General features: G+C 41.2%; 1 protein-coding gene across 6 annotated transcripts in view; it reads right to left on the bottom strand.

Annotated features, from left to right (window-relative positions):
* FBXW7 (F-box and WD repeat domain containing 7) overlaps positions 1–24,221 on the bottom strand; it is a 312,068-nt gene that overhangs the window by 138,931 nt on the left and 148,916 nt on the right. Inside the window, exon 4 of one of the 6 annotated variants that reach the window (XM_068279060.1) lies at positions 16,609–16,741. The exons of the other annotated variants lie outside the window; for them this stretch is intronic. Within the exon in view, the coding sequence (XP_068135161.1) occupies positions 16,673–16,741 (69 nt within the window). The 3' untranslated portion in view covers positions 16,609–16,672. Of the gene's footprint in view, positions 1–16,608; positions 16,742–24,221 lie in introns of those variants that run through there. 6 annotated transcript variants of the gene reach the window in all.

Genomic DNA, 24,221 nt, shown 5'->3' with positions numbered 1-24,221 from the left:
AAACTCGGTCAACAATTAGAATGATAGCAAAATAAGAAATAAAGGGAAGAATAATTACCTTGACAAAAGTTAATAACGGGAATGAGGGAATACTGTGTTGGAAACAGGATTTTTTTCCCAGTGGGTTCAATCATGTACTTTATTCTAAAAAAAGAAGCAATTGTGTGCCTTTACTAGTTACAGAAACCGAGAACACAGAGAGGTTTATATAGTACAGAAGTTGGCCGATTTGACCATAGCCGGATAAAGAGGGTGGCCATAACTGTCCACAAGACAAGACAATGAACAAAGTGGCTGGATAGTGTACTGCTTAAAGGGCACCGCCTTTGACATGGTTCGAATCCTGGCCTGGGTCAGTACCTATTCTAGGAGTTCAAGGAAAGACTTCCTAACACTGAATGGTGGCATCTTGAGCGCGTAACAGTAGCTGCAGCACTTGAGCATTTTAAGTCCAACAGGAGAAAAGCGCTACACAAATGTTCGGATTATAAAATTTATATTGCAGTTTTCTCCTGGCAGACTCAAAGCGCTTGAGCTGCAGCCACTAGGGCGCGCTCTATAGGCAGTAGCAGTGTTAGGGAGTCTTGCCTAAAACCTGGCAGAGCACTTAACCAGTACACTATCCAGCCACACTTTAGCTTGAGGATTCTAGAATGATTTTTAAAGGGCTAATGTGTGTTGCTGCAGTTTACATACTTTTTTGATTTATTAGATTTTAGTTTTCTTTGCAGAGATGTCAAATTCTTCTTTCACAAAGCATCACCATAAAGAACCTACAGAGAACAGAGTGATAAAAACTGTCACTGTCTCAACAATGATGTACATGTTGGGTCCCTCTTTTCAATGTCACTTTGCTATTGAATACACCATAGACTTTACCAGCAGAATAATATCCAGCTATTACCTAGGATGTCATACAGCCAGAATGGCCTGAGTGCTCTTGTTTCTATCCTCAATACGGCTCAGGGAGCATAATGAGCAGAATTACTCTGAGTGCTGCAGACACTGTTTAGTTACAGATCAGAGCTCGGAGGAATTAGGAACAAAAGAAACCCAAAGGAAAAATGAAATGACATTACAACAAACGAGGACATTCAACAAAAAATAAGCCAGTCATTTCCTATTAGACCCCAAACACTTAAACAATGAGGAAACGTCACAAGTACAACCACAGACATAAATGCCACAAGTAAGTACTCCACAGGACCTGGAGCTGCTGGAGAAAGGTTTACAACACATTCACATAATACTACCTAGAGAGAAATCCCACTTCATTCACCAGAGTATGTTGCTTTACATACAATGAATGGGACCCATGTTCCCCTGTGAAGTGCGATGGGCTCAGCTCAAGGACCTCATTCTAATAACCTGCTCCTCTAGTGCTTCTTAAGGATTATTTTTCTCAAAAACCACTATTGTATTAATGTGCTTGAGGCTTAAAAACTATATTAAACACCATATGTAATGGCATTAAATAAAGGGCTATTAGTAGATCAAACACTGTCTTTTTTATATGCAGGAGCAACAACATAACACTGTGGGAGCAGATGGTCACAGTTTCCAGGCTTCTGGCATGTAGTCGTAAAGTCATTCTAGCTAGATTACTCTGCTTCTTTATCTAGACAGATGTAAATAAAAAGGCTACTGTGTAGAACAAGGAGACAAGGCTATAGGAGCACACTCAGAGGAAGTCCTGTCCTCTGGTGGCTCATAGATCCATCACAATATATATTCCCAAGAAACTTCCTGTCAACCCAAACAGCTTCTTCCCACCAAACGTTTTTATTGCCCTTCAAGCCATTGCCTGATTCACCCACTGTGCAGCATTTGGTCATTCACAATAAAAAATATATTTTTTTTTAAGAAAACCTGAACTGAAAATTAAAAGTCAAAAGAAACATACACACATCATATTTACCTCCCATGTAGTCTACTCATCAATTTCTCTCTCCTCTCCTGTGTCCTGTTTGTTCACTGTGATCGATAAGATTCTCCAGCCTCCATTTAAAAAATGGCAATGACCCTGTAACAGCTTCTGGGTCAGCACACTGTAAAATTGTACTATAGCTCACATGATCCATAGGGAAACATGGACATTACCTTGCACATCAGTTATCCTTTCACCTGACATCACCTGATATAAAACTGACATCAACTAATATATTGCACTTCTGAAAAAATCTTGTCAGAACTGGAAGGAATCATTGTTAGAAGAAAACGGTGAGCATCTGAGAGGAACTGATGCAATGCAAGCATGTAATATTCATTTGCGGGTACATCATGTGTTTATTTTAATTAATTTCACTCAGTCCAGGTTCACTTTAAATTAAAACATTTAGAATAATCTTCAACATTGCATGTGAGAAAACATGCTTCTCTGCGCTGTACTACTTTGTGTACTTTGGGAACTTGTAATTTCTAAATGAATAATAATACTTATAAACAAAAGCAAATATTATAACCGTATAGCATATAAAAAGTAGGAAAACATGTTTTTATTGATCATTATGCCAGGATTTTATACCGCTTTAAAGGATGCCTGAACTGAGAGGGGATATGGAGCAGACCATAGTTATTTCCTTTTAAAGAGAACCAGAGAGGATAAAAGAAAAGCTTGTATACGTACCTGGGGCTTCCTCCAGCCCCATACGCACGGATCGCTCCCACGCCGCCGTCCTCCGCTGCCTGTATCCACCGATACCGGGTCCCGTCATTACCGCCAGTCGGCCGGCAGATGCGGCCAATTCTCCGCATCACAGGGGCTCCCTCCATACACTTACGCTTGCGGCTGCCTACTGCGCAGCTGCATGCGTAAGAGTATGGAGGGAGCCCCTGTGATGCGGACAATTGGCCGCGTCCGGCGGAAGTGACGGGACCTGGTAGCGGCAATAGAGGAAGCGGAGGATGGCGGCGTGGGAGCGATCCAGGCTTATGGGGCTGGAAGAAGCCCCAGGTATGTATAAAATCCTTTTTCTATTTTCATATTTCATTCCTCTCTGGTTCCCTTTAAACAATGCCCGCCAATCCTGCAGATCTTTGGCTGCAATAGTATCTGTATCACACACCAGAAACAAGCATTCATCTAATCCAGTCAAAAACACCTGATCTGCATTCTCCTTCAAGGTCGATGGATAAAAGTATAAAGCCTGGTACACACCATACAATTTCCCATCAGATAGAGGGGTAGAATAGATCATCTCCGACAGGTCAAATCTGATTTCCGATCGTTCTTCTGATCGATTTGCATAGAAGTGATCAGAAATCCGATTGGATCTGTTGGAAATGATCGACCCCTCTATCTGATGGGAAATCGCATGGTGCGTACCAGGCCTAAGAGGCAGAGGATCAGCAGGACAACCAGGCAACTGGTATTGTTTAAAAGGCAATAAATATGGCAGCCTCCATATCCCTCACAGTTCAGATGTACTTTAATCACTGCAAGGCACTAGATACTGGCACATAGTGCTGAGAGGACTACATAACAAATCCATGTCCATACAATGCTCAGAAGGACAAAACACATGGAATCAATTTCAAAAATCCTTACTTTAAACTTCCCATTTTCATGTTATAATTAGCAGGGCTGTGGAGTCGGAGATGGAGTCGGAGTCGAGGAGTCGGAGCAATGTTGGGTACCCGGAGTCGGAGTTGGAGTCGGTGGTTTCATAAACTGAGGAGTCGGAGTCAGGAGTCAGAGTCGGATTATTTTTGTACAAAATCCTCAGCCCTGGTAAATATTAGAATAAGGAGTCGGAGTCAGAGCCATTTTGGGTACCTGGAGTCGGAGTTAGAGGAGGCGTCGGAGGTTTCATAAACTGCGGAGTCGGAAGATTTTTGTACCAACTCCACAACCCTGATAATTAGTGTGAATTGGTAAAAAAAAAAAAAAAATGAATGATTCTGAGTAATGGAGGGTAATAAGTGTGCTATGCACCAGTGGCTCTAGATCAGGCATGGGCAAACTTGGCCCTCCAGCTGTTACGGAACTACAAGTCCCACAATGAATTGCATGAGTCTGACAGTCACGGTCATGACTCATAAAAGCAAATGCATTGTGGGATTTGTAGTTCCGTAACAGCTGGAGGGCCAAGTTTGTCCATGCCTGCTCTAGATGCATTTTTGGCTCACAAATTAAGAAAAAATTGCATGGCTCTGTTCTTTGTTCTAAAGTGTTGCATTATGGGGGTTTCATTCAGAAAAAGAATACAGGGAAGGTGACTTGCAGTTACCTTCTGTTTTAGGGCTGTTGCACAACACAGCCATGTCGCTCATTGTTAAAGAGCTACCCATTCAAGTTCATAGACAGTGCCGATACTGTCGTTTACCGCCACTTGCAATTTTTCCGTATCGTTTCAGGTGACCCTGGAAACAACAGGTTGCTCCAGAGTTGCTTACCGCTGCTCTCGTGCCCCTCTGCTGGGGTGCAAAACAAAACAAAAAGATTGCTGCAAAAGTCTACCAAATGCTTTTCTGCACGTTTGCAGATAAGCATTTAGTTGAGCCGCCGCCAGAATCCCTTGTGAACCGGTGCTAAAGAAAGCAATTCTGTATTTAGAAGAGGAATTTTAAGCTTCGCTTAGTCCTCTACATAAAATCCTGAAGGCCCTGGGTCACCAAAACATAACAGAGTACCTGGTAACAAAGCAAGAAGCAGGCTACGTCTTAGCATAGAGGTTCTCATACCTATTCACCAGTCTTACAACAGTGTACATTGTATAGAGATATTCTCCACAATACAGGTGGTCTATCAGTGATGTGACAAAGCCAATAGACTCTCCTGCTGATTTATATGCACACAAAACAAGGCTGAGTGAAGCCCAAGGACAGGTTTTAGAAATGCTGTCTTAAAGCAACAAATGGTCTCCTTTCCATTCTGATACTCAGCCTTGTGCAGAAAAGATCAGCTAAAAGAAAATATTTCTCTTCATTCTGTAAAGGTCATGACCCAGCTGCTGGTCACTATACTAAAGCAGAGGTCACTTAGGCCACTGCAGGCTGTGTGTCACAGCGCAATCACTCTACCATATGTCTTACTAAGAAACCGAGGGTCACAGAGAATCCAGCTAAGCTTCAATTAAAGTATACCTGCTAGCTATAAAGAATGATGGTGATATGTTCTCAGCTAGCCTGGGAGAAGCTATCAGAACCAGAGGCATCACAGCTTTACATGCCACATATTCTTTACAGAACAAAACATATCGAGCTTCTAAGGACTCTTTCACATCTATCAACGCGTGCAGGAACCGTTTCCTGCACGCGTTATATGCCCTGCGGCATCGTCGGGAATCTGCAGTGCGACACAATCAGCGGCGGTAGCTATAATTGAACCCGACGGAAACCGCCGGCTCCGGGGAATCGACGCTCCCAGGTGCATCGAAACGCAGCGCACCGAAACGCAGCGTCGGGTGTGAAAGGTAAAATGAAAGTCTATGGACTTTCATTTTACCGTGGTTAACGCAAAGAACTGCCTTTGCGTTGGATCGCACGAAAAGGGCTCTGGTGTGCAAGAGCCCTAACTGTCAAACCATCCCAAAGCTACTTATCCAAGTCTCAATAATGTACTTTATAAGTATTTACTTTGGAGGTGAACCCATTGTGTAGCTCTGTGTGCCTGAAACTGAGCAGCAAGCCATGCAAGACCTCACCTGCCTAGACAGTTTTCTCTTAGCATATGGATGTCTGACATCTGCTTACCATCTATTTTCATATGACTACAAGTCCCACTTCCTCTTGTTGATGTGATTTGTACTGTATTGATGCTGTGGAACTGTTCTCCTATTGCTCTTCCTACCTTGCAGGTTTCATGGTTACACTGGAATGACTCGCCCACTAACTGAATCTAGAAAGGACTGAAAGCAAGACTTGAAGTGCTGTGTAGTCTGGATCTGCTGTGTCTCACAGTAAAGGTGCCCATACACTCATCAGATTGGCAGCAGATAAGAAATGCATCTGATGATCTATCTGATGCGTTTTTAGAACATTTTTTACCAGGATAGAATTCCAATAGATTTCAGTTTGAAATCTATTGAAATTCGATCTGATGGCATTTTTTTGCCATCAGATTTCCATTAAGGCCAATACAAACTGATAAGCAATCTCATCAGATCGATCTAAATTTTCTACCCTGCCAGTTCGATGGAAATCCATCGAAATCGATGTAAATCGGCCATCGATCGGTCGATTGGCCAACCGATTTGCGATCGATCTATCGGTCAGAAAATCGGCTGAGTGTATGGGCCCCTTAAGAACACATTTGTCTACAGGAAAGCGTGCATTTGATTTACTCATTGACATACAAACCCCAGAGTAAGTTGTCTCATAGATGAAAACAGTGAGGTATGTTGGTACTTTGGGACCCATGAGAGAGCAAATATCACTTCAAAAACCTAAAAAGATTCATTTTTCATTTATTGTATTATTTTCTTTTTTTTTTTTTTATTTAAAAACTACTTTTGCTCCTCCTTGTGTATTTTAAGGGAAAGCAAGCACACTGAAAATTAGCATTAGGCCCGATGTGTGGCTTCCTCATACTTGAGTGAGATCACCTCTGTAACTCTACTTTGATGGCCAGTAAAGGTGCACATTAACGGTACAATTTTTCACTAAATGTGATCTTTCGATGCAATTTGAATGATCGAATTGTATAGAAAATTTGCCATTTATGAATCCAATCGATGATAAACAATTCTTTAGTCGATTGCTTAGTAGATAAAATCGATCAGAAAGCTGGATTTTATGATCGAATTTGAAGAAAGAATCGTTCAGTAAATGTAAACAATTGATAATTAACTTCAAATTAGTTTCAATAATTCAAATCACATCAAAAGATTACATTTAGTGAAAAAATGGTACCATTAATAGGCACCTTAAGGGCCTGTTTCCACTACACGCAGATTGGATGCAGAATGGATGCAGAAAAACTGACTCCAATGAATGTCTATGGGAAAATCTGCATCAGAAAAATCGTGTTTAGTGGAAACAGGCCCATAGTCATTCATTGGAGTTTTTCTGCATCCAATCTGCGTGTAGTAGAAACAGGCCCAAAAGGTGGGCACACACCATACAATTTTTTAAATATCTGTTCAATTTAAGAATTGCAATCAATTTTTCTGACTGATTGTAACAAATTAAAAAATATGACCAATATACCACACACCTATGTTCAATTTTTCCCCAATTTTGATAAAAATGATTGGAAACTCTGAGAAAATTGCTAGGGTGTGTATATTAATAAACTTACAATCCAACACACACCATACAATCTTTAGAGAAATTGAACAGAAATATCTGGCATTCCGGATCGATTTAAATCGAAAAAACGGGAATTCCGATCGGATTTTTCAGTCGAATGAAAAAAAAAGCATTCGATTTTTTCGAGAGATACGATCGTTTTCATCGTATTGCTGTAAAGTCGGATCATTTTATTGTATCGTAAGTGGCCACCTTAAAGAGAACCTGTACTGAGTAAAAATATTTAAAATAAACACATGAGGTAACTTCAAATGAACATTACAGCGTTACCTTGCCATCAGTTCCTCTCAGAAGCGCACCATTTTCTTCTGGCAATAATCCCCTCTAGTTCTGACAATATTTTGTCAGATCTGAAATATATCAGTTGCTGTCAGTAAAATATCAGTTGCTGTCAGTTACAGCTGAGAGGAGAACTGATGTGTCCATGTTTCCCTATATCTCAAGTGGGCGATGTTACAGTTTAACTGTGTGCTGACCAGAAAGCTGTTATGGGTAATGGCAATTTTCAAAATGGAGGACGGCAAATTCCCTTGATCACAGTGAACAAACAGGACGCAGGACAGAAGAAAGACACTGAGGAGTAGACTACATGAAAGGTAAGTATGACTTGTGTATGCTTATTTTGACTTTTAATTTTCAGTTCAGGTTTTCTTTAAGACTGACAGCTGCAGATTGTACAACTCACTCAACAACTACCGGTATAAGGAATTGGTCAGCATGCCATTTTCTGTTACCACAGCTGCCTGCTTGGCAATAACAGTATAAACTCAAACAGCCCATCCTAAATTCATACTTCAGGAAAAAGTGACACTGTCTGCATCTTGAATTAACTGAAATCGTATCCACAGTATGTATCCATTAATACTTCTTTCCAGTAGGCAATTTCAGCTTCATGTGTTTGCCTACAAGGGTGCTGCTGTCTTGTTTTTGAAGTCAACACATGTCAACACTATGTGCTGAAGCTTGAAAAAAATCATCTGCACATCCTCTGTCTCTCTGCGTGGTAATCTTGCCTTGTAATGTAAAGTCCTTAAAGAAAATCTGTAACGAAAAAACGTCCCCTGGGGGATACTCACCTCGGGTGGGGGGGAAGCCTCCTGATCCTATGGAGGCTTCCCCCGTCCTCCTCGGTCTCACGGCGGCGCTGAAGATCCTCCCGGAGCAGCGGCGATGTAAATATTTGCCTCCGTGGCTCCAGCACAGTATCTGCTCTTCCCACGGAGATAGGCAGAAATAGCCGATCTCCGTCAGGCCGCTTTACTGCGCAGGCGCAAGTCGCCTGTGCAGTAGAGCGGACCCGACGAAGATCGGCTATTTCCGCCTATTTCCGTCAGAAGAGCCGCAACTGCGCCCCCACTAGAGCCTGAAAAGGTAAATATTTCACAGGCCGACAAATTGTCGCCTGTACGTTCCGGGGGCTGCAGCGAGACCGCCGTGGGACACAGGAGGACGGGGGAAGCCTCATTAGGGTCCAGAAGCTTCCCCCTACTGAGGTGAGTACCCCCCCAGGGGAACTTTTTTTCAGTACAGGTTTTCTTTAAAGGGAACCTAAACCGAGAAGGATATGAATGTTCCTTTTCAAATAATACCAGTTGCCTGGCAGTCCTGCTGATCCTGTGTCTCTAATACTTTTATCTACAGCCCCTGAACAAGCATGCAGATCAGGTGCTCTTACTGAAGTCAGACTGTATTAGCTGCATGCTTGTTTCAGGTGTGTAATTCAGCCACTACTGCAGCCAAAGACATTATGCAAACAGCCATATCCCTCTCAGTTTAGGTTCCCTTTAAAGAGAAAATGTAGTGAAAATGACATAATGAATAAAATTTGCTTAAATTTACAATATTCATTTATAGATTATTTACTCAGTGTTTGCCCATTGTAAAATAATTCCTATCCCTGCTCTAAATTCTGGAATTTATCACTGGTGGTGACATCTTTAGTCCTGCCAGGTGACCTGTACAGAATGTTTTGATATATAAAGATACAGAGGCGCCAAAAGAGTAAAATTCGCTAAAAAGTTTAAAAAGTGTTCAGGTGGCGGTGGTGGACCGGCAGCACCCAAAAACAGACACGATGCTGTTGATTGAAGGTACAATAATTTATTTGCATACTCCTAAACAATATCTGCAACGCGTTTCACGGGCAACATCCCGCTTCATCAGGCAATAAACAACCGGAGTATCACACAGCGTGGGGTCCAATACGAGCTTGGCGCCTCTGTGAACAGCATCGTGTCTGTTTTTGGGTGCTTCCGGTCCACCACCGCCACCTGAACACTTTTTAAACTTTTTAGCAAATTTTACTCTTTTGGCGCCTCTGTATCTTTATATATCAAGCCATCCACCCTTGGTGGAAGGGTGAAAAAAACCCTTTTTCTTCTATCTACAGAGAGCGACATCTTAGCCCTGAGTGGGGACAGGCCTAATCTCCCCACCTGCTTATACAGTGGTTACCTGACGGGTAACCCAGGTTTGTAAGTATATTACTTACGTATTCAATATTGCTTCAATTTCTGAAACATACTACACTATATTGGGCTCTCGGTCTCCATTTCTATAAGTACAGAATGTTTATTACTGAGAGTTCTATGCACAGAGGGAGATACTGGTTGCTTGGCAGTTGGAAAAAAAGCTGTTATTTCCCACAATGCAATGAGGTTCACAGACAGCAAACTGTCAAGACCATGGTCATGACAACACACTGTGGGAGGGGGTGCATAACAATTTTAGCTATACAATATATTTTTTTAAGTTCTCCCTTTGCAATATATCGATGTATATTTTTCACCTACTATTACTATTTTTTGGTAAAGTTCCTTTTTAGTCCCATGTAGCCACGGACTTCAGTGATAAGAAGCAATATATTTATGAGTGCAGTCTGTTGTCTTGCTATAAAAAGTTTTGTTCTACTGAAAGGTATAATTTCAAAGTAAAATGTGATTTCTGCATTATTACCCCCTGCCAAACACACATCTAATGTTCTCATGCAGTAGAACTACTTTATATATTTAGCAATTCTAGAATCCTGCTTTAGTGTAAAAGTTGTTGCCAGCAAACTTTATCATCATCCCATATTAAGGTGTATGGTAGCCCCTAGTGGCCAGAAAGGCAATATAAGAAAAACTGCTTACTCACTATTGCAGTGAACAGATTCAATATTAAGATAACGCTGTAATGTGTTTACATTTCTTTTACTTTGTTTTTAGCTGCTAAGCCAAACCGCTGGAAATGGCATACACAACACTCACACATTTATATTTTGCAGATTGGAAACTAAAGCTGGACAAATACAGTAGAACCCCTTTTAAACTCCAAGGGACCAGGAAAAGTAGTTTACTATATTAGAAGTTTACTATATCAGCATTGGTCATAGATGGTATATTTATAAAGACGCATTTGCTAAGATCTGAGGACTGAATTTACTATATCCAGAGGTTTACTATATCAGTGTTTACTATAACAAGATTCTACTGTAAAGAGCAAACAATTTAAAATACGTGCATATAAAATCGCAAAGCACACTATAAATTACTTTTCCCTATGTTCCTGTCACTTATAGTAGATGGCAAAAAGCTGACAGATCTTGGAATAGTCCATCTCCTCTAATGAGATTCTCAGTATTACCTTTATGCTTTACAAAAGCACTGCCTTTGTATTGATCGATACAAATATGTCAGCTAGCTTCCCTACTCATTTGCACACTATTCTGGCAGTTGGACTGCACAACTGCTGTTCAGTAATTGTAAATAAAGAAATAACGTTGAATCCCCCATGAGGAGATGTACTATCCCGGAACCTGACAGATATGTCAGATTTTCACTGCCTACTGTAAGCGACAGCAACATAGAAAAAAAGTCATTTATAGTGCATTTTATGCTGGACTAAATGAACATTTATATGTATTTTCCATTTTTTGCGATAGTTGTCATTTAAAGCGGACCTAAACTCTTGCACAGGAAACAAGTAGAACACAGAGAAACCCACCCTATGTGTATTTTTAGAGAACAGTCTGTCTAATTCTGCATTCACAGCAAGTAATGCGCTAGTGTAATTTGAGCTGTCAGCTGTCTGACAGATTCCGAGCTAACACGTAAACAAAGGAGGTTAACCCTTTCTGTGTACCCCGGATACCAGGAAGTAACCACTCTGCAGAATCTCAGTAGAAGTACTATAAGATGTAACAATGAAATGTTTTTCTTTAAAGGTTATTTTGCGGTTACTTATCTTTTAAAGCAGAGAGGAAGTTCTGAGTTCAGGTCTGCTTTCAGAGCAAAAAAGTATCCTGAAGCTGGCCTCACACCATACAATCTTGATTGCACAATCTTTACATCAATGTAGTATGTGGGCCTACCTAGATGTTTATAGTGTATTCAGGGTGGTAACCTCTATACTGCATACATTTGGTAAAATGTGGACTGTACAATCAAAACAGCTTAACAAATCTATGAAATACCAAAGATCAGTAAGATTCTGTGGAAAGCCTAATCTCAGTGTTGCTCTGTAGCAATCTGAATTTCAGTGTCTTTTATTCTACACAGAATATAACACTGTATGTGTGAACAGACAACACTGTGACATATTATGTATGCGCCACAGTATTGTATCTCCTGACATTGTAACATTCACACTTCATCTGCATAATATGTAGTTACAGCATTGGTCCAAGTGCATTCACTCAGGCAGCAACCAGCCACTACTTCCATCCTTCACACTGCTGTTAAGTATACCCTACATGCAAATCATCTGCCAGGACTGCTGGAAATTCTTGCTTGAGCCAAAATATCACAAAGAATGGCTTAGGATAAATTAGCTGAAAATATTCTTCCCTCTGAGGCATGAAAAATGTGGCAATAACCTGCTGCCCTACAGCTTGGTGGAGTGGATAGCGTACTAAAAATGGGTGGGTTGCAGATTGCATTAGCTATGGGACAGTTCACATAGTGACTAAGTGCACTTTTTGCCACTGTGTCACTATTCAATTGGTAAGCAGACCCTGCAACAGTACAGCACATCCATGCAATGTGGGTATGGCACAACTCAGGTTTAGTGTAGCCCAGCATGTATGTGTACAGCTGTCCCTTCACAGACTGGCCATTGGCCCTCAGATATGCTGGAAAACACGGCCGGACCACAACTGCTCTTTCTCCCGGCTGATCTCTCTTACCCATCATCCCACACTATCTTCCTCTCCATAGGAAAAACAGGCAGGGATTGATAACTTGAAATAATCAAAAACAACAGTTTGAAGCATTGCACGTTGTGTACCAGACTAAAGATTTTGCCAACAGAAATGATGAGCACATTCACTACTCATCCTGGACACTCCAGAAGACAATGGCCTTTATCTGATTGGCCAATAGCAAGGAAGAATATCAACAGAAGTTATTAAGCAGGATGCACAAAAAAATAGTGGTCATACACGTTAGTGATCTGGCACAGAGGATTGTTAAACACTGTTGTGGGGCACGTCTACTGATGAAACACTTTTGCCTGAAATGATCAAAATGATTGCCTCAGCTGATATAAATGTAACACACCTCAACAGCTGGGGGGACACATTGGTAAGTGGAGTTTCTTGCCCAGTGTGACCAAGCGTCCATAGAGATGGAAAACGGCAGTCGCTGGTCATCCTAGTGCCCTCACCACCCACCTCCGCACCCATGTTAAAGGCACAGTGACCCAAGCATATGCTGCTGTTGGTAACCATACAATTGTCTGGTTAAGCTGGTTTTTACTGGACTGACACTACAATAAATGAATGTTTTGCATTGAATGATGCCCACATTCTGCTTCTGTGTGTTGCATGTTCTGCCGGAGACAGTGCCTATACACATTAAGATTGCTTCCCACCTTCATCTCATTCACCTTTAAGCATAGTGAGTGCAGCAAGGACCACACTTTATCTTATGTAGCTCTGATCTAATCTCCAACCCCACTGCACCAAAAAACGTAGCCGTCCCTCTGTGTTGCCTGCTGGTCTGACAGTTTCCCTTGGCCTTCCAATAGATTTCAGAATAAAATGTATTAAAAATCTATCAAACTACAGTGGCTTGATTCACTAAGACAAATGGCATGCCTTATCAGATAACCAGCCTTATCAGAGTAGCATAGCGAGTGGTACGAACCCGCAGGGGCTCAGGGCGGGACGAGTGGAGCTCTCGTCATTGCCAATTAGCAGGCAGTTCGTAGCGCTCGCTATGATACTCTGATAAGGCATGTTAACTTGGATAAGGCATGCTATTTATCTTAGTTAATCAAGCCCAGTGTGTGATCTGGTACTGCCACCACCTTCAATTCACCACCAATCGACCTAGATTTTCCATCTGGACCAATCAATCTGTTCAACTGGTTTCAGATAAAAATCAGTCGGATGATCGAATCGGTTGCATATCGACCGGAGAAAATCGATAAGTGTATGGCCACCTGAACAGTGTGTGATATATACATGTAGCGACTGCTGGTAAAGGGGCAGCATGAGTAAAAATGGGAGTCAGTTCTCAAATCTAATGCTGGGCATATACGGAGCGATCCGGCGGCTCGATTAGCCACCGGATCGACTCCCGCCGCGCCCATGCAGCCGCCCGGATCGATTCCCGCTCGTCCCCGCGGGCGCTTCCTTATCAGCCGCTCGATTCCCCGCTATTGTCCACCTGCGGGGATCGAGCGGGGAATCGATCTGCGCGGGGATCGGACCTGGCGGATATTATCAATCGAGCCATCAGCGGCTCGATTGATAAGAGAAGGTCGACCCGTGTATGCCCAGCATAAGAGAGCAAATCCAGTAATGCATTAATAGCAGATTATGGAGAAAATATGTCTGGATTTAACAGAAACATGTTCAGATATTACTATAATACCAATATAAGGCATGGCATTATTTATTTTAGTCTCAGACAATCTCCATAATCTTACATTACACTATTACCACCAATGGTATGCAGGTTTTCATATGTTTAACATGAAGTTAATTCATTTCAAACTTTTATTGTTATTTTTTTCACATAAGGCTGTATTAGAAGATGTGCAGCTTATTGGTTCATTAGCTTTAGTGCTCTCATTTAATGGGCATAGTGAGTCAGTATAGAGCGTACAACACGTACATGTTTGACAGGTTGATTGCAAAGCTGGATCTTTACTAGTAAATTGAGATCAGCATATGCTTGCATTTCATTATTTATTAACAGATCATCTTGAAAGCAATCAGAGATCAGCAGACTAGTCTGCACAAGTGCTCCATATCTGTTGTTTGGAATAAAGAAATGTCAGAAACCGCGCACACAGATTTACGTCATTCTGGACAAGCTTGTAAAGCTTTTTACTGATCTAATGAAGAGACAATGGCCAGAAGCTGAGAGGCTGCAATAGTCTGATTGTATCTATGGATGCATGATAAGTACACATCAAGCAGTGACAAATGTCATTGTAATACGCTATGACCTGAGCAAACCTAGCACAGATTGGGTCAGGAAAGGACTGCTTTGCTGGAAGACATTTGCACAAGAGATCGCCTTTATTTTCCAATGGAGAGAAAAACAACATCCAGACTGTGACCAGGCTGTGCCACATTCACTGCAGCTGATCCCGGAGGAACAACAAAGCCACTAAATAGCGCTAGCTGCAGCTCTGCCCATCATTCTCACACTGACAGCAGCTCATCTCTGGGCAGCTTTATAGTGTTTGCTGGGCTTTTTCCTAGCAATGAGTGCGAAAACAAGGCAAAACTAAAGCTCGACTTCAGGGAACAAATTGGGAGCCCTCAAATAAGAATCTCAAGAGAAATCTATTGCATGCAACTTTCAGCAATTTAGGGACAAGTTATTTGCATCTCACTGATGCTCTCTGGTTATTGACATACTGTATATATATATATATATATATATTTTTGAAATATTCTTTAGCAAGAGATTGGCATCTCTTGGCAATCAAACCGTCAAACCCATATGTGTTATAGTGCCTATTTATCTAGCGATGTATGGACAGATTGACTAAGAGAGATCTGTCCCTGATCAGAGAGAGATCTGTTGCCTGACCTTACACCACATGGCAATTCTAGAAATAATCGAAATCTATCAGAAATCGGTCTTGTGACATCGCCCCTGCCTGGCTGCTCCCAAACCCAAATGTAGAATGTCCCCAAGCCTACCCCCCACCCCCCCCCCCCCAACACCACCACCCACGCAGTGTAAAATCTCACCTGTCCTGCTTCTGCATCTCCCGGCCTCCTCTGCTGTGGACACGGGTCTGTCATTGCATCGAACGTACACTGAGGCACGTGTACCTTGTAGTACATGTGACTTCACACACGTGCACCTGGTGCCACAGCAGATGAGGCAGGAAGTCATGGCAGGTAAGATTTTACACTGCTCCAGACCCAGGGGGAACAATTACACTTGGGAGCAGCCAGGCAGGTGCGGTCTATCGCCTTTGTTGTGGTATCGGCCATAAAGCATTCAAATCATCGATCGGGCATGCTTGTTGCGACCGATTTTCAAATCAGATGCTCAATTGGGCTGCAAAATCTGTAAATGTATGGGCTTTATATGATCTACAGTGACACGTTTACCATATAGGTTTACTGGTACAGTATAGCTTTTTTTTATTTTATTATTTTATGCATGGTAGTTTACAAGATTATTGCACACAGGAGGACACATCCTGTGCTAAATGTTTATCAGGTTTCTTTGAGATTTAACACTGTCAGCATTTCCAGCCTGTAAACTTTAAGATGAAACTTTAAAAGACTGACTGAGTAAGGTATTTAGAATGTAATTTCATTGATCAGTCTCTTGATTGCTCAAGTACAGACAGCAGAGCAATAATGCAAGTGATTCCAATTCAAGTAGATGAATGGATATCAACCCAATATTGCCTGCGGGAAAAATGATACGTTCCTATGAGAGAGATCGCTGATAAAAGCAACAGAAATGTGACTAGGTATGTGACCATGACTCCCTTTTAGCTCAAATGACTAATATAACAGAAATCAAAGTAAAATGACAAGATCACTGAGCACAAAAGCGGTTGCTTAGGCAACAACAAAAAGCCCACATGACGGAAGAACAACATAACATAAAAATGTAATGCATTAACTAAACTTTTCATTTTGTTTTTTAAAATACAGTACTATGTCTCATAACCTGTGCAAATCCAATATCGCCATCTTGTGTTCTTTTAGAAAATTGAGCTAAAGGATCTTGCAGTTGAATAAAGCTATAAGGCAGGCCATACACAGATTGCCATCTTACGTGGCAATCAAGGATTACTAACTTAAAGTGTACCTGAGGTGACATATGACATGATGAGGTAGACGTATGTGTACAATACCAAGCTTAGAAATAAATAGGCTAGGTTTCTTTTTCTGCTTAAAAGAGTTAAACATGCAGGTTTGGGAAGTGACCGTTTCTCTCCAGTTGGGACCTAGTCAGACTACATCAACTCCCACTGGAAAGGAATTACAGCCATAAAACTCTTGATCGGCAGAAAACAGCTTCTAAGTGTAGAGGATAGATAAAAAAAAAAAAAAAAAAAAGGTCATTAGTGCCAAGACTGTGTGAAAGATTGTGTCATTCAGCTGAGAGAGTAAAACATTAAATCTACTTTAAGGCTAGGTCCACAGTGGGACATTATAGTCCTGAGTTAATAAAAGTCTGATAACACAGGTTACCAAACTGCAATGTTAAAGAGGAACTCCGTTAAAAATAATTAATAAAAAAAGTGCTTCATTTTTACAATAATTATGTATAAATGATTTAGTCAGTGTTTGCCTATTGTAAAATCTTTTAAATCCCTGATTTGCATTTTAACATTTATTACATTTTTACTGTTGGCAGGTGATGTAGCTGCTGCATGCTTTTTTGGCAGTTGGAAACAGCTGTAAACAGCTATTTCAAACAACGCAACAAGGTTCACAGACAGGAAACTGCCAGGAGTACCACGGTCCTCAGTTTCTTGTGGTAGGGGTTTCACCACGATATCAGTCATACAGAGCCCCCTGATGGTCTGTTTGTGAAAAGGAATAGATTTCTCATGTAAAAGGGCGTATCAGCTACTGATTTGGATAAAGTTCAATTCTTGGTCGGAGTTTCTCTTTAACCCTATGCGACATTCACAGTGCAACGTTCAAGTCACATTGGAAATGTTGCATTATGGTAACGCACTGCTGCAGTGTGTTAACTCTAAACGCACAAACGTTAACAGATACAGGGAAGAATACTTTTCATTGCCTGTATGCTTCACTGTATCTACTGTTTCGGTTGTAATGCTGCGTTGCAACTTTAACGTCGCATCACAACGCACCGTCCGACTGTGAACCTAGCCTAAATCTATTGTTTTAGCTTCTAAACAGAAAATAAAACCAGTGGATTCTTACAAAGTTTGAATATTCACAATTTACCAATGGCGGGATATAATTTTCCAACATGAGAAATACAGGAGTGTATAATTATAACATGGCACTTCACAAACAGAAAAGCGCAAGTACTTCTTAATTGGTGGTCACCACCCCGTACACACTTCTGTCAAGTGGCATTCCATAATGTCATGATTTAAACTTGTAAATAAATATACAAATTTCATTCTAGAAATCAAGAAATTCTCTAGAGTTTCTTGGTGTGAAATAATTTATGCTTTGTGTTAATCAGGAAACCATGATACTCTGTAAGGAATTGAATGGCAATCACAACATGCTAGATTACATTAAACAGCATCTGATTTATATTACCATTTATAGGCATCATTAACTTAACAAAAGGTCAAGTGGATAATGCAAAACATTAAAGCTTCTGAGGGGCTAATGTGAATTATGGGAATGATGATAGCACTGTTACAAAGTCAAGAGAAAGTGATTATACAATTCTGGTAACAGCAACATTGCTATGCCAAGTATTTAACATTGGCAACACACGTTTTATTTCTGTTTCCCTGAAGTGAAGTAGGAAGCCCAATAAATCTTGAGGAGTCACTTAAATGTCTTCTTAAGTTAAAAAGGGATGGCACAAATCACAGGGTTCTTTACAGTTTAAGGTGACCAGTCACCACAGCAACATGGGCCACCTCCCAAAAACCATTTAGCGCGTTGACTGAGGTGCAGACATGCACACGGCCATCAGATAGGTGTTCATGCTTCTGTACTGTAAAGACACAATTACATGGAGCTGGCCTTATGTCAGAGGAATTTTACCAAACTAATTCAGGAGTGTTCACATTGGCCTTCAGTAACCCCAAAACGTGGAATTGGCTCCAGACCTGACCATTATTGGCTGGATCCTACAATGATCATGTCTCAAGTAGGAATAGCTTTAGTCTGTAATATTTATTTTAGTAGAAGTGCTGAACCAACTAGTTCACCTATTGGGCAATTAGGGTTTAACAATCCGACTAGTCTTTGAAAATTTCCACCCTCTATAAAATAAGCCTTAAAGCAGGATTGTCACCATAAAAATCAAATTTTAACAGCAACTGGTCTGAGTGTATTAAGTGATAAATATGCTAATCCTGTATTCAAAACTTTCAAAACTTTTTCAGCTGTTATGATTTGGAGTTATCACATACTTAAGGAGCACTGGCCCTTTAGTAGTCAGTGCCAAATAGTTGCATGCTGGGGGTTCTTTTAATCTATAATATATTCCTCCTCCTCCATTTATTTCCCTGCCTAGCTGCCTATCTGTAACACGACCCCCTGCTCACTTGTGTTTACAAGCAAGGCTGAGGTGACTCAGCGACTGGAGGAGAAAAGAAAAAAAAAAGTAAAGGGCAGAAATGACATCAGGATTTAGCCTACACTGTGGGCAAAGACATGGTTCCCACCAGGAACAGAATTCTCTTCATTTACTATACATGTGTTATATAAGTAGATCAAGTATTTATCTAGTTATATAGGTGTTTTATTTTCCCTGGCACAGTATGGTTAATCCTACTGCTTTAAGTTTGAATGTAGTGTAAGCCTCGGAATCCTAGGTCTTAAAACAATGGGCCTGATTCAATTCATTTTTTTCTCCATGACTTAATTCTTTTTTTTTCTCCTAAATGTTCTAATAGGATAATTTTCATCTTCTGTTTAAAATAACTTTTTAGCACTCAGAAACTGAAAAGTACCATAAAGTAGGTGAAAAAATACTGTCAAAATTTGAGTATTTTCTTGCTGGCTGGTGGCTGAAAAGGTATTTTATGGCACAGTGTGAAAATATCACCTAGGAGAAAACTTAGAAAAAGTGAACTGGATCATGCATAACGATACAACTTTTAAGGAATACTGGCTGAAAAATCTGAAGACTAATCGAATGTTCCTATAAACTGGAGGCTGCTCACAGTCAGCAAAGCACTGCTCCGCTTTAGGTTTGCCTCAAAGACATAATATAATATGCTGGAGAGGAAACAATGAACTTTTACAACTGATTTTTTTTCATATTCTCATTTACTTTACTATAAACCAAGATTTTATTAGCCAAGAAATGGCCTCATCTCAAATTTCAATTTATAATTGGGTGAATACAAAGTCCATTGTGGAATGTCTCCTCGCCTGTTTTCTGGACCATATCCATAGGTTAACCCCTGGATCTTTAAATTGTAACCTTAAGTGGGGGAAAGAAGTTGAACTTACCTGGGGCTTCTTCCAGCCCCTGGTAGTCTTTCATGTCCCTCCGAGTCCTCCCAGGCATCTCTGTTGTGCCCAACTGGAAGCTTGTTGACTGGATCAGTCGTGGGCTATTGCACATGCACCGTCTCATTTGTTCGACCCTCGATTTCACTTCTATTGCTAGGAGCATTGTATGTGCTCCAGGCTATGGGAGTGTGATGGAGGAGGCGCCCGGATGAGACTGTGCATGTACAGTAGCCCAGGTAAGTAAAGCTTAACTTCTTTCCCTCACTTAAGGTTCACTTCATGGGCTCTTTCACACGAACAACTGAAAGCACTTAACTGCGTGTCAGCCATATTATCTATTTGCTGGACGCCTGCATTCCCCTGCAAGCATCCAACACTTGGGGAGATCTCTTGCATGTGCATCTGAGTGGGCGGCAGCCACCCCTAGACACCTCATACAGCAAGTTTTTACCAGGCAGCAATTGCTGACATATTTGTAGTTAAAAATACTCCCATTTGGTTGCATTATTTTGAAACGGGAAGGCTCTTAACGACAGCTATTGGGCAAATAAATGCTGGACCATAGCTATTTAACATTCTGTTTGTGTGAAAAAGCCTTAAACACACTCTGGGGACACCTGTACACATGCTGGATACTCTTAATAGCTGTCTCTCTGAGTTTCATCTAGCATGTGTATTAGGCTTTACTACCCACCATGGACAAAAAAAAATCAACAGAAGAGTACCTGGCATGATATGAAATACTGAGGAACTACTTCTCCATTATGAAGGTGAATTATGCCCCATCATAGAAAAAAGATGCAAATGGTCCCCCCTCCAGCACGCTATAGGAGTGCACCATCGCACACTACTGTCTATCCATGTCATTTCCCATGTGCACACTGTGTACAATAAGACAACTCCAGGAACAGCATCAAATATACAAAAATAAATGGTCCATTCAGCAGGTCAGTGCTGGTCAGACATTTTTCCTTAAATAACTGGTGCTGTTGTAATAATCTTTTACTTGTCCTTTCAGTGGACAAAGACAAGCAGAAATAACACTTAGCAAAGTGCTTCCAATCTGTCAAGCTAAATAGCAAAACTGCCCTAAGGTCTTCCAATTTTGTTGTAAGATGCCGTTCTATTTTCCATGTTAATTACACAATTCATCAAGTCTGAATAGTCAATACGAGAACTAGAGTAGAATCATTCTATCCTTTTATGGAGCAGGTCTTACACTGTAAGGCCTCTTTTACACCAAGACGTTACGTTTTAGGGGACGTTAAGATCGCATAACGTGCCCCTAACGCAACGCATGGTGGTGTTGAAGATGGACGGCAGATTGAGCCGTGTTATGTGGCTCTTGGTGCGCTGTTTTCGTTCTATCTATACTGATAGAACAGCCGTTCCAGGATAGTGATGGGAAGTCCGGATCTTTTCAAGGATTCGGATGATTCGAATCGGATCATTGAAAAGCTTCGGATCTTTGAACCAAATCTTTTGAATCATTTTACTAGGGAAGAAGACTGGGTGAAATGATTAGAAGGACAGGACTTTCCCTGCACTGTACATTCTGTATGTTCTTGTTTCTTCCAGACAGACATCCACTGTGAACCGAATCGTTCATTGTGATGATCCGGCTGATTCGACTCGCAAAAAAGATCCGGATCAAATGAACGATTCATTCATGATCCGGACAACACTAGGAGTCCAGGTTATGCCACCACAGTGCAGTGAATATTAATTAGCCATGTGGCTAGTCACTGAGCATGTGCAAGCAGTCTAACACAGCTAAACCCCAGTATAACGTACAGCATGCTGCACTTTCCCAGAACGTGCAGCGTTACACTGTAACGCAACGTGAGCACTCTGAACAGCACATTGATTTTTAATTACCGTGAGTTGGGCTGCGTTACAAGCTGCTGTAACGTGGGACTTTAACGTCCCACTGTGAAAGCAGCCTAAAGGTCAGACCAGGTTCTGGCACACAATCCTAAAGGAAAATTATAGCAGCCTTTCTAGAAGGGAAATGACTACTTCTGCCACCTTCTGAGATTCGAGAGGCTCTTGCAAGTGTACATGTATCCTCCATCGTCAGGAGCATAGGATACGCTGGAGATTTGTGGCGTTTATCTATTATTAGATGCAGCAGGCACTGAAAGGTCTGTTCCTGCTTGTAGTCCTCCTCTCTCCATAGAGCAGTACATGCTGCCAGCTGTGCCCCAATACAGACCAGATTACACTGCATTGCTCTGGAAAAGCATTTCTCAAGGTCTAGTCACACACAGGAGTATCTCCAGTCCTTGCTCTCTACTTCTATTTACGGCTGTTGCCAGCTGAGCGAGGGAATGCCAATCAGCCAGCTAAATTTAACAGCTATAACTATTCATTCATTTCAATGTAATGCACAAAAAATTGCCAAAGGATCCAAATGCATACATAAAAAGCCTACATTTGCCCAGCTGCATGAATATTTAGCTTTTAATGGCACAGAGGATTGTGAGCCCCTCTGAGAGGCAGTTAAGTGACAAGACAATATACTTTGTACATTGCTGCAGAAGAGATGTCGGCACTATATAAATACTAAACAATAATAATATGCATCACTGGGAGGGCAGGGATACATTCAACATACAGTGCATAATATATAGAATAAGGAAATGTTTCTGATGCTGAAACCAGGAACACTTTTTGTGAAAGTGGGGATCCTGAATAAATTACTACATTCTAATATATGTCACTACAGTGCCCCTTAAACCTTCACAAAACTACTTCTAGTGCATATAAAACAGCATACACTAATTTGCTTCTTAAGTAAATTGCACCTAAGTAAAGTAAGCCAAACAAGACACCTGTTCATTCAATAATTCCAATAATGTGAGGACATTTTAGCATCAAAAAATGGCAAAATATTTTTCAACTACTGCATTCTGCTTGCTACACTATGCTAAATTAGTAGGTGTATTTTGTTTTAGTTTGTTTTTTTCATACAAGGGTACTTAAGCCTCAGGCATTGTTTGTACATAGCAACATGAAGATCAGACCACCATCTGTGTACTAATTCTAAATACAGAAAAGTCAGACTGACAGCTTACACACTAGCAAATGCAAATTAGATTCAGCAAATCATCCAGCAAATCATCCAACCATGAACAGGACACATGTCTAATGACACGTGTCTCGCGTACGTCTACAAGGGACATATGCAATGTGCTGAACTGCATTCTCTTTTTTAAGAGCATGTTTTCATACCAAAACCACGACACAGGCAAAAAACGCAGGTTGATAAAACAGAAAGGCAACTTACATTATGTTAAAAACTTCTGAAGCCTACAAAATGGTAAAATCATGTAACATTGTGCTGTGTAGAATACAAAAGGCCCACCACGAATTAGGGTTTGTGTTCAAATTCAGCATGCCAAATTCAGGACACCTGAATACTGCCGAACAACCCACTTCAGCACCATTTCACATAAACGGACAAGCGGACAGAGTCAGAGGAAGTTCAGTACTTGTGCTTCACATCGCGTTCCATGGTTCCGATACTTCCGCCTTCCGGCTTTGGAACACCAACACCACCATGAATCAATCAGCCTAAGTAACGCCTACTTCCCACTTGAAGATTAATAGTGCAGTGTTCTCCCCAGGCTCGTTTTGACCTTTTTGGTGAGCACCCGGCTGTCATCGGCTCACCTCCTCCTATGCTCTAAGCAAAATTGTGCAGAAAGGCACCGGCCCTGCATTCTCTCATATTGCCCCACCCGGCTACTTTTTTAATGCCACCCGGCTAGTTTTTCATGCCTCCCAGCTGGAAAAAAATTCTGGGGAGAACACTGTGGTGGTTAATTCTACAGCTTGTCAGTTGATCCCATGCAGCGGCTGGGTGCTTGCTAGCACTCGGGAACAGCAGTGGAGGGTCAAGTGGGGCGAAGACACCTGCTACACACAGCCAGAAGTGAAGAGAAAGGACGGGATATTAAAGAAATTCATCCCAATCAGTAGCCAATACCCCCTTTTCCATGGTAAAACTTTACATTTTCTTGAACAGAGCATCAGGGAGGGACATCTGTATGTCTGATATTAACCCTCCCACAGTGTAAGGTCATGACCATGGTCCTGACAGTTTGCTGTCTGTGAACTTTGTTGCATTATGGGAAATAACGTCTGTTTCCAACTGCCAATAACGTCTCTTTCCAACTCTCTCTGTGCTTTCAGTTAAACATTCCGTACAGATCACCAGGCAGAACTAAAGATGTCCCCATCAGTGATACATTTCAGAATGTAAATCAGGGAGAGGAAGGATTTTACAATGGACAAACACTGACTAAATAATCTTATAATGAATACTGTAAAAAAAATAAGCAATTTTATTCTTTATATTATTTTC

This window comes from Hyperolius riggenbachi, chromosome 1 (assembly GCF_040937935.1).
Source record: "Hyperolius riggenbachi isolate aHypRig1 chromosome 1, aHypRig1.pri, whole genome shotgun sequence".
NCBI classification, from domain to species: Eukaryota; Metazoa; Chordata; class Amphibia; order Anura; family Hyperoliidae; genus Hyperolius; species Hyperolius riggenbachi.
This window is presented reverse-complemented; position numbering and strand designations above follow the sequence as displayed.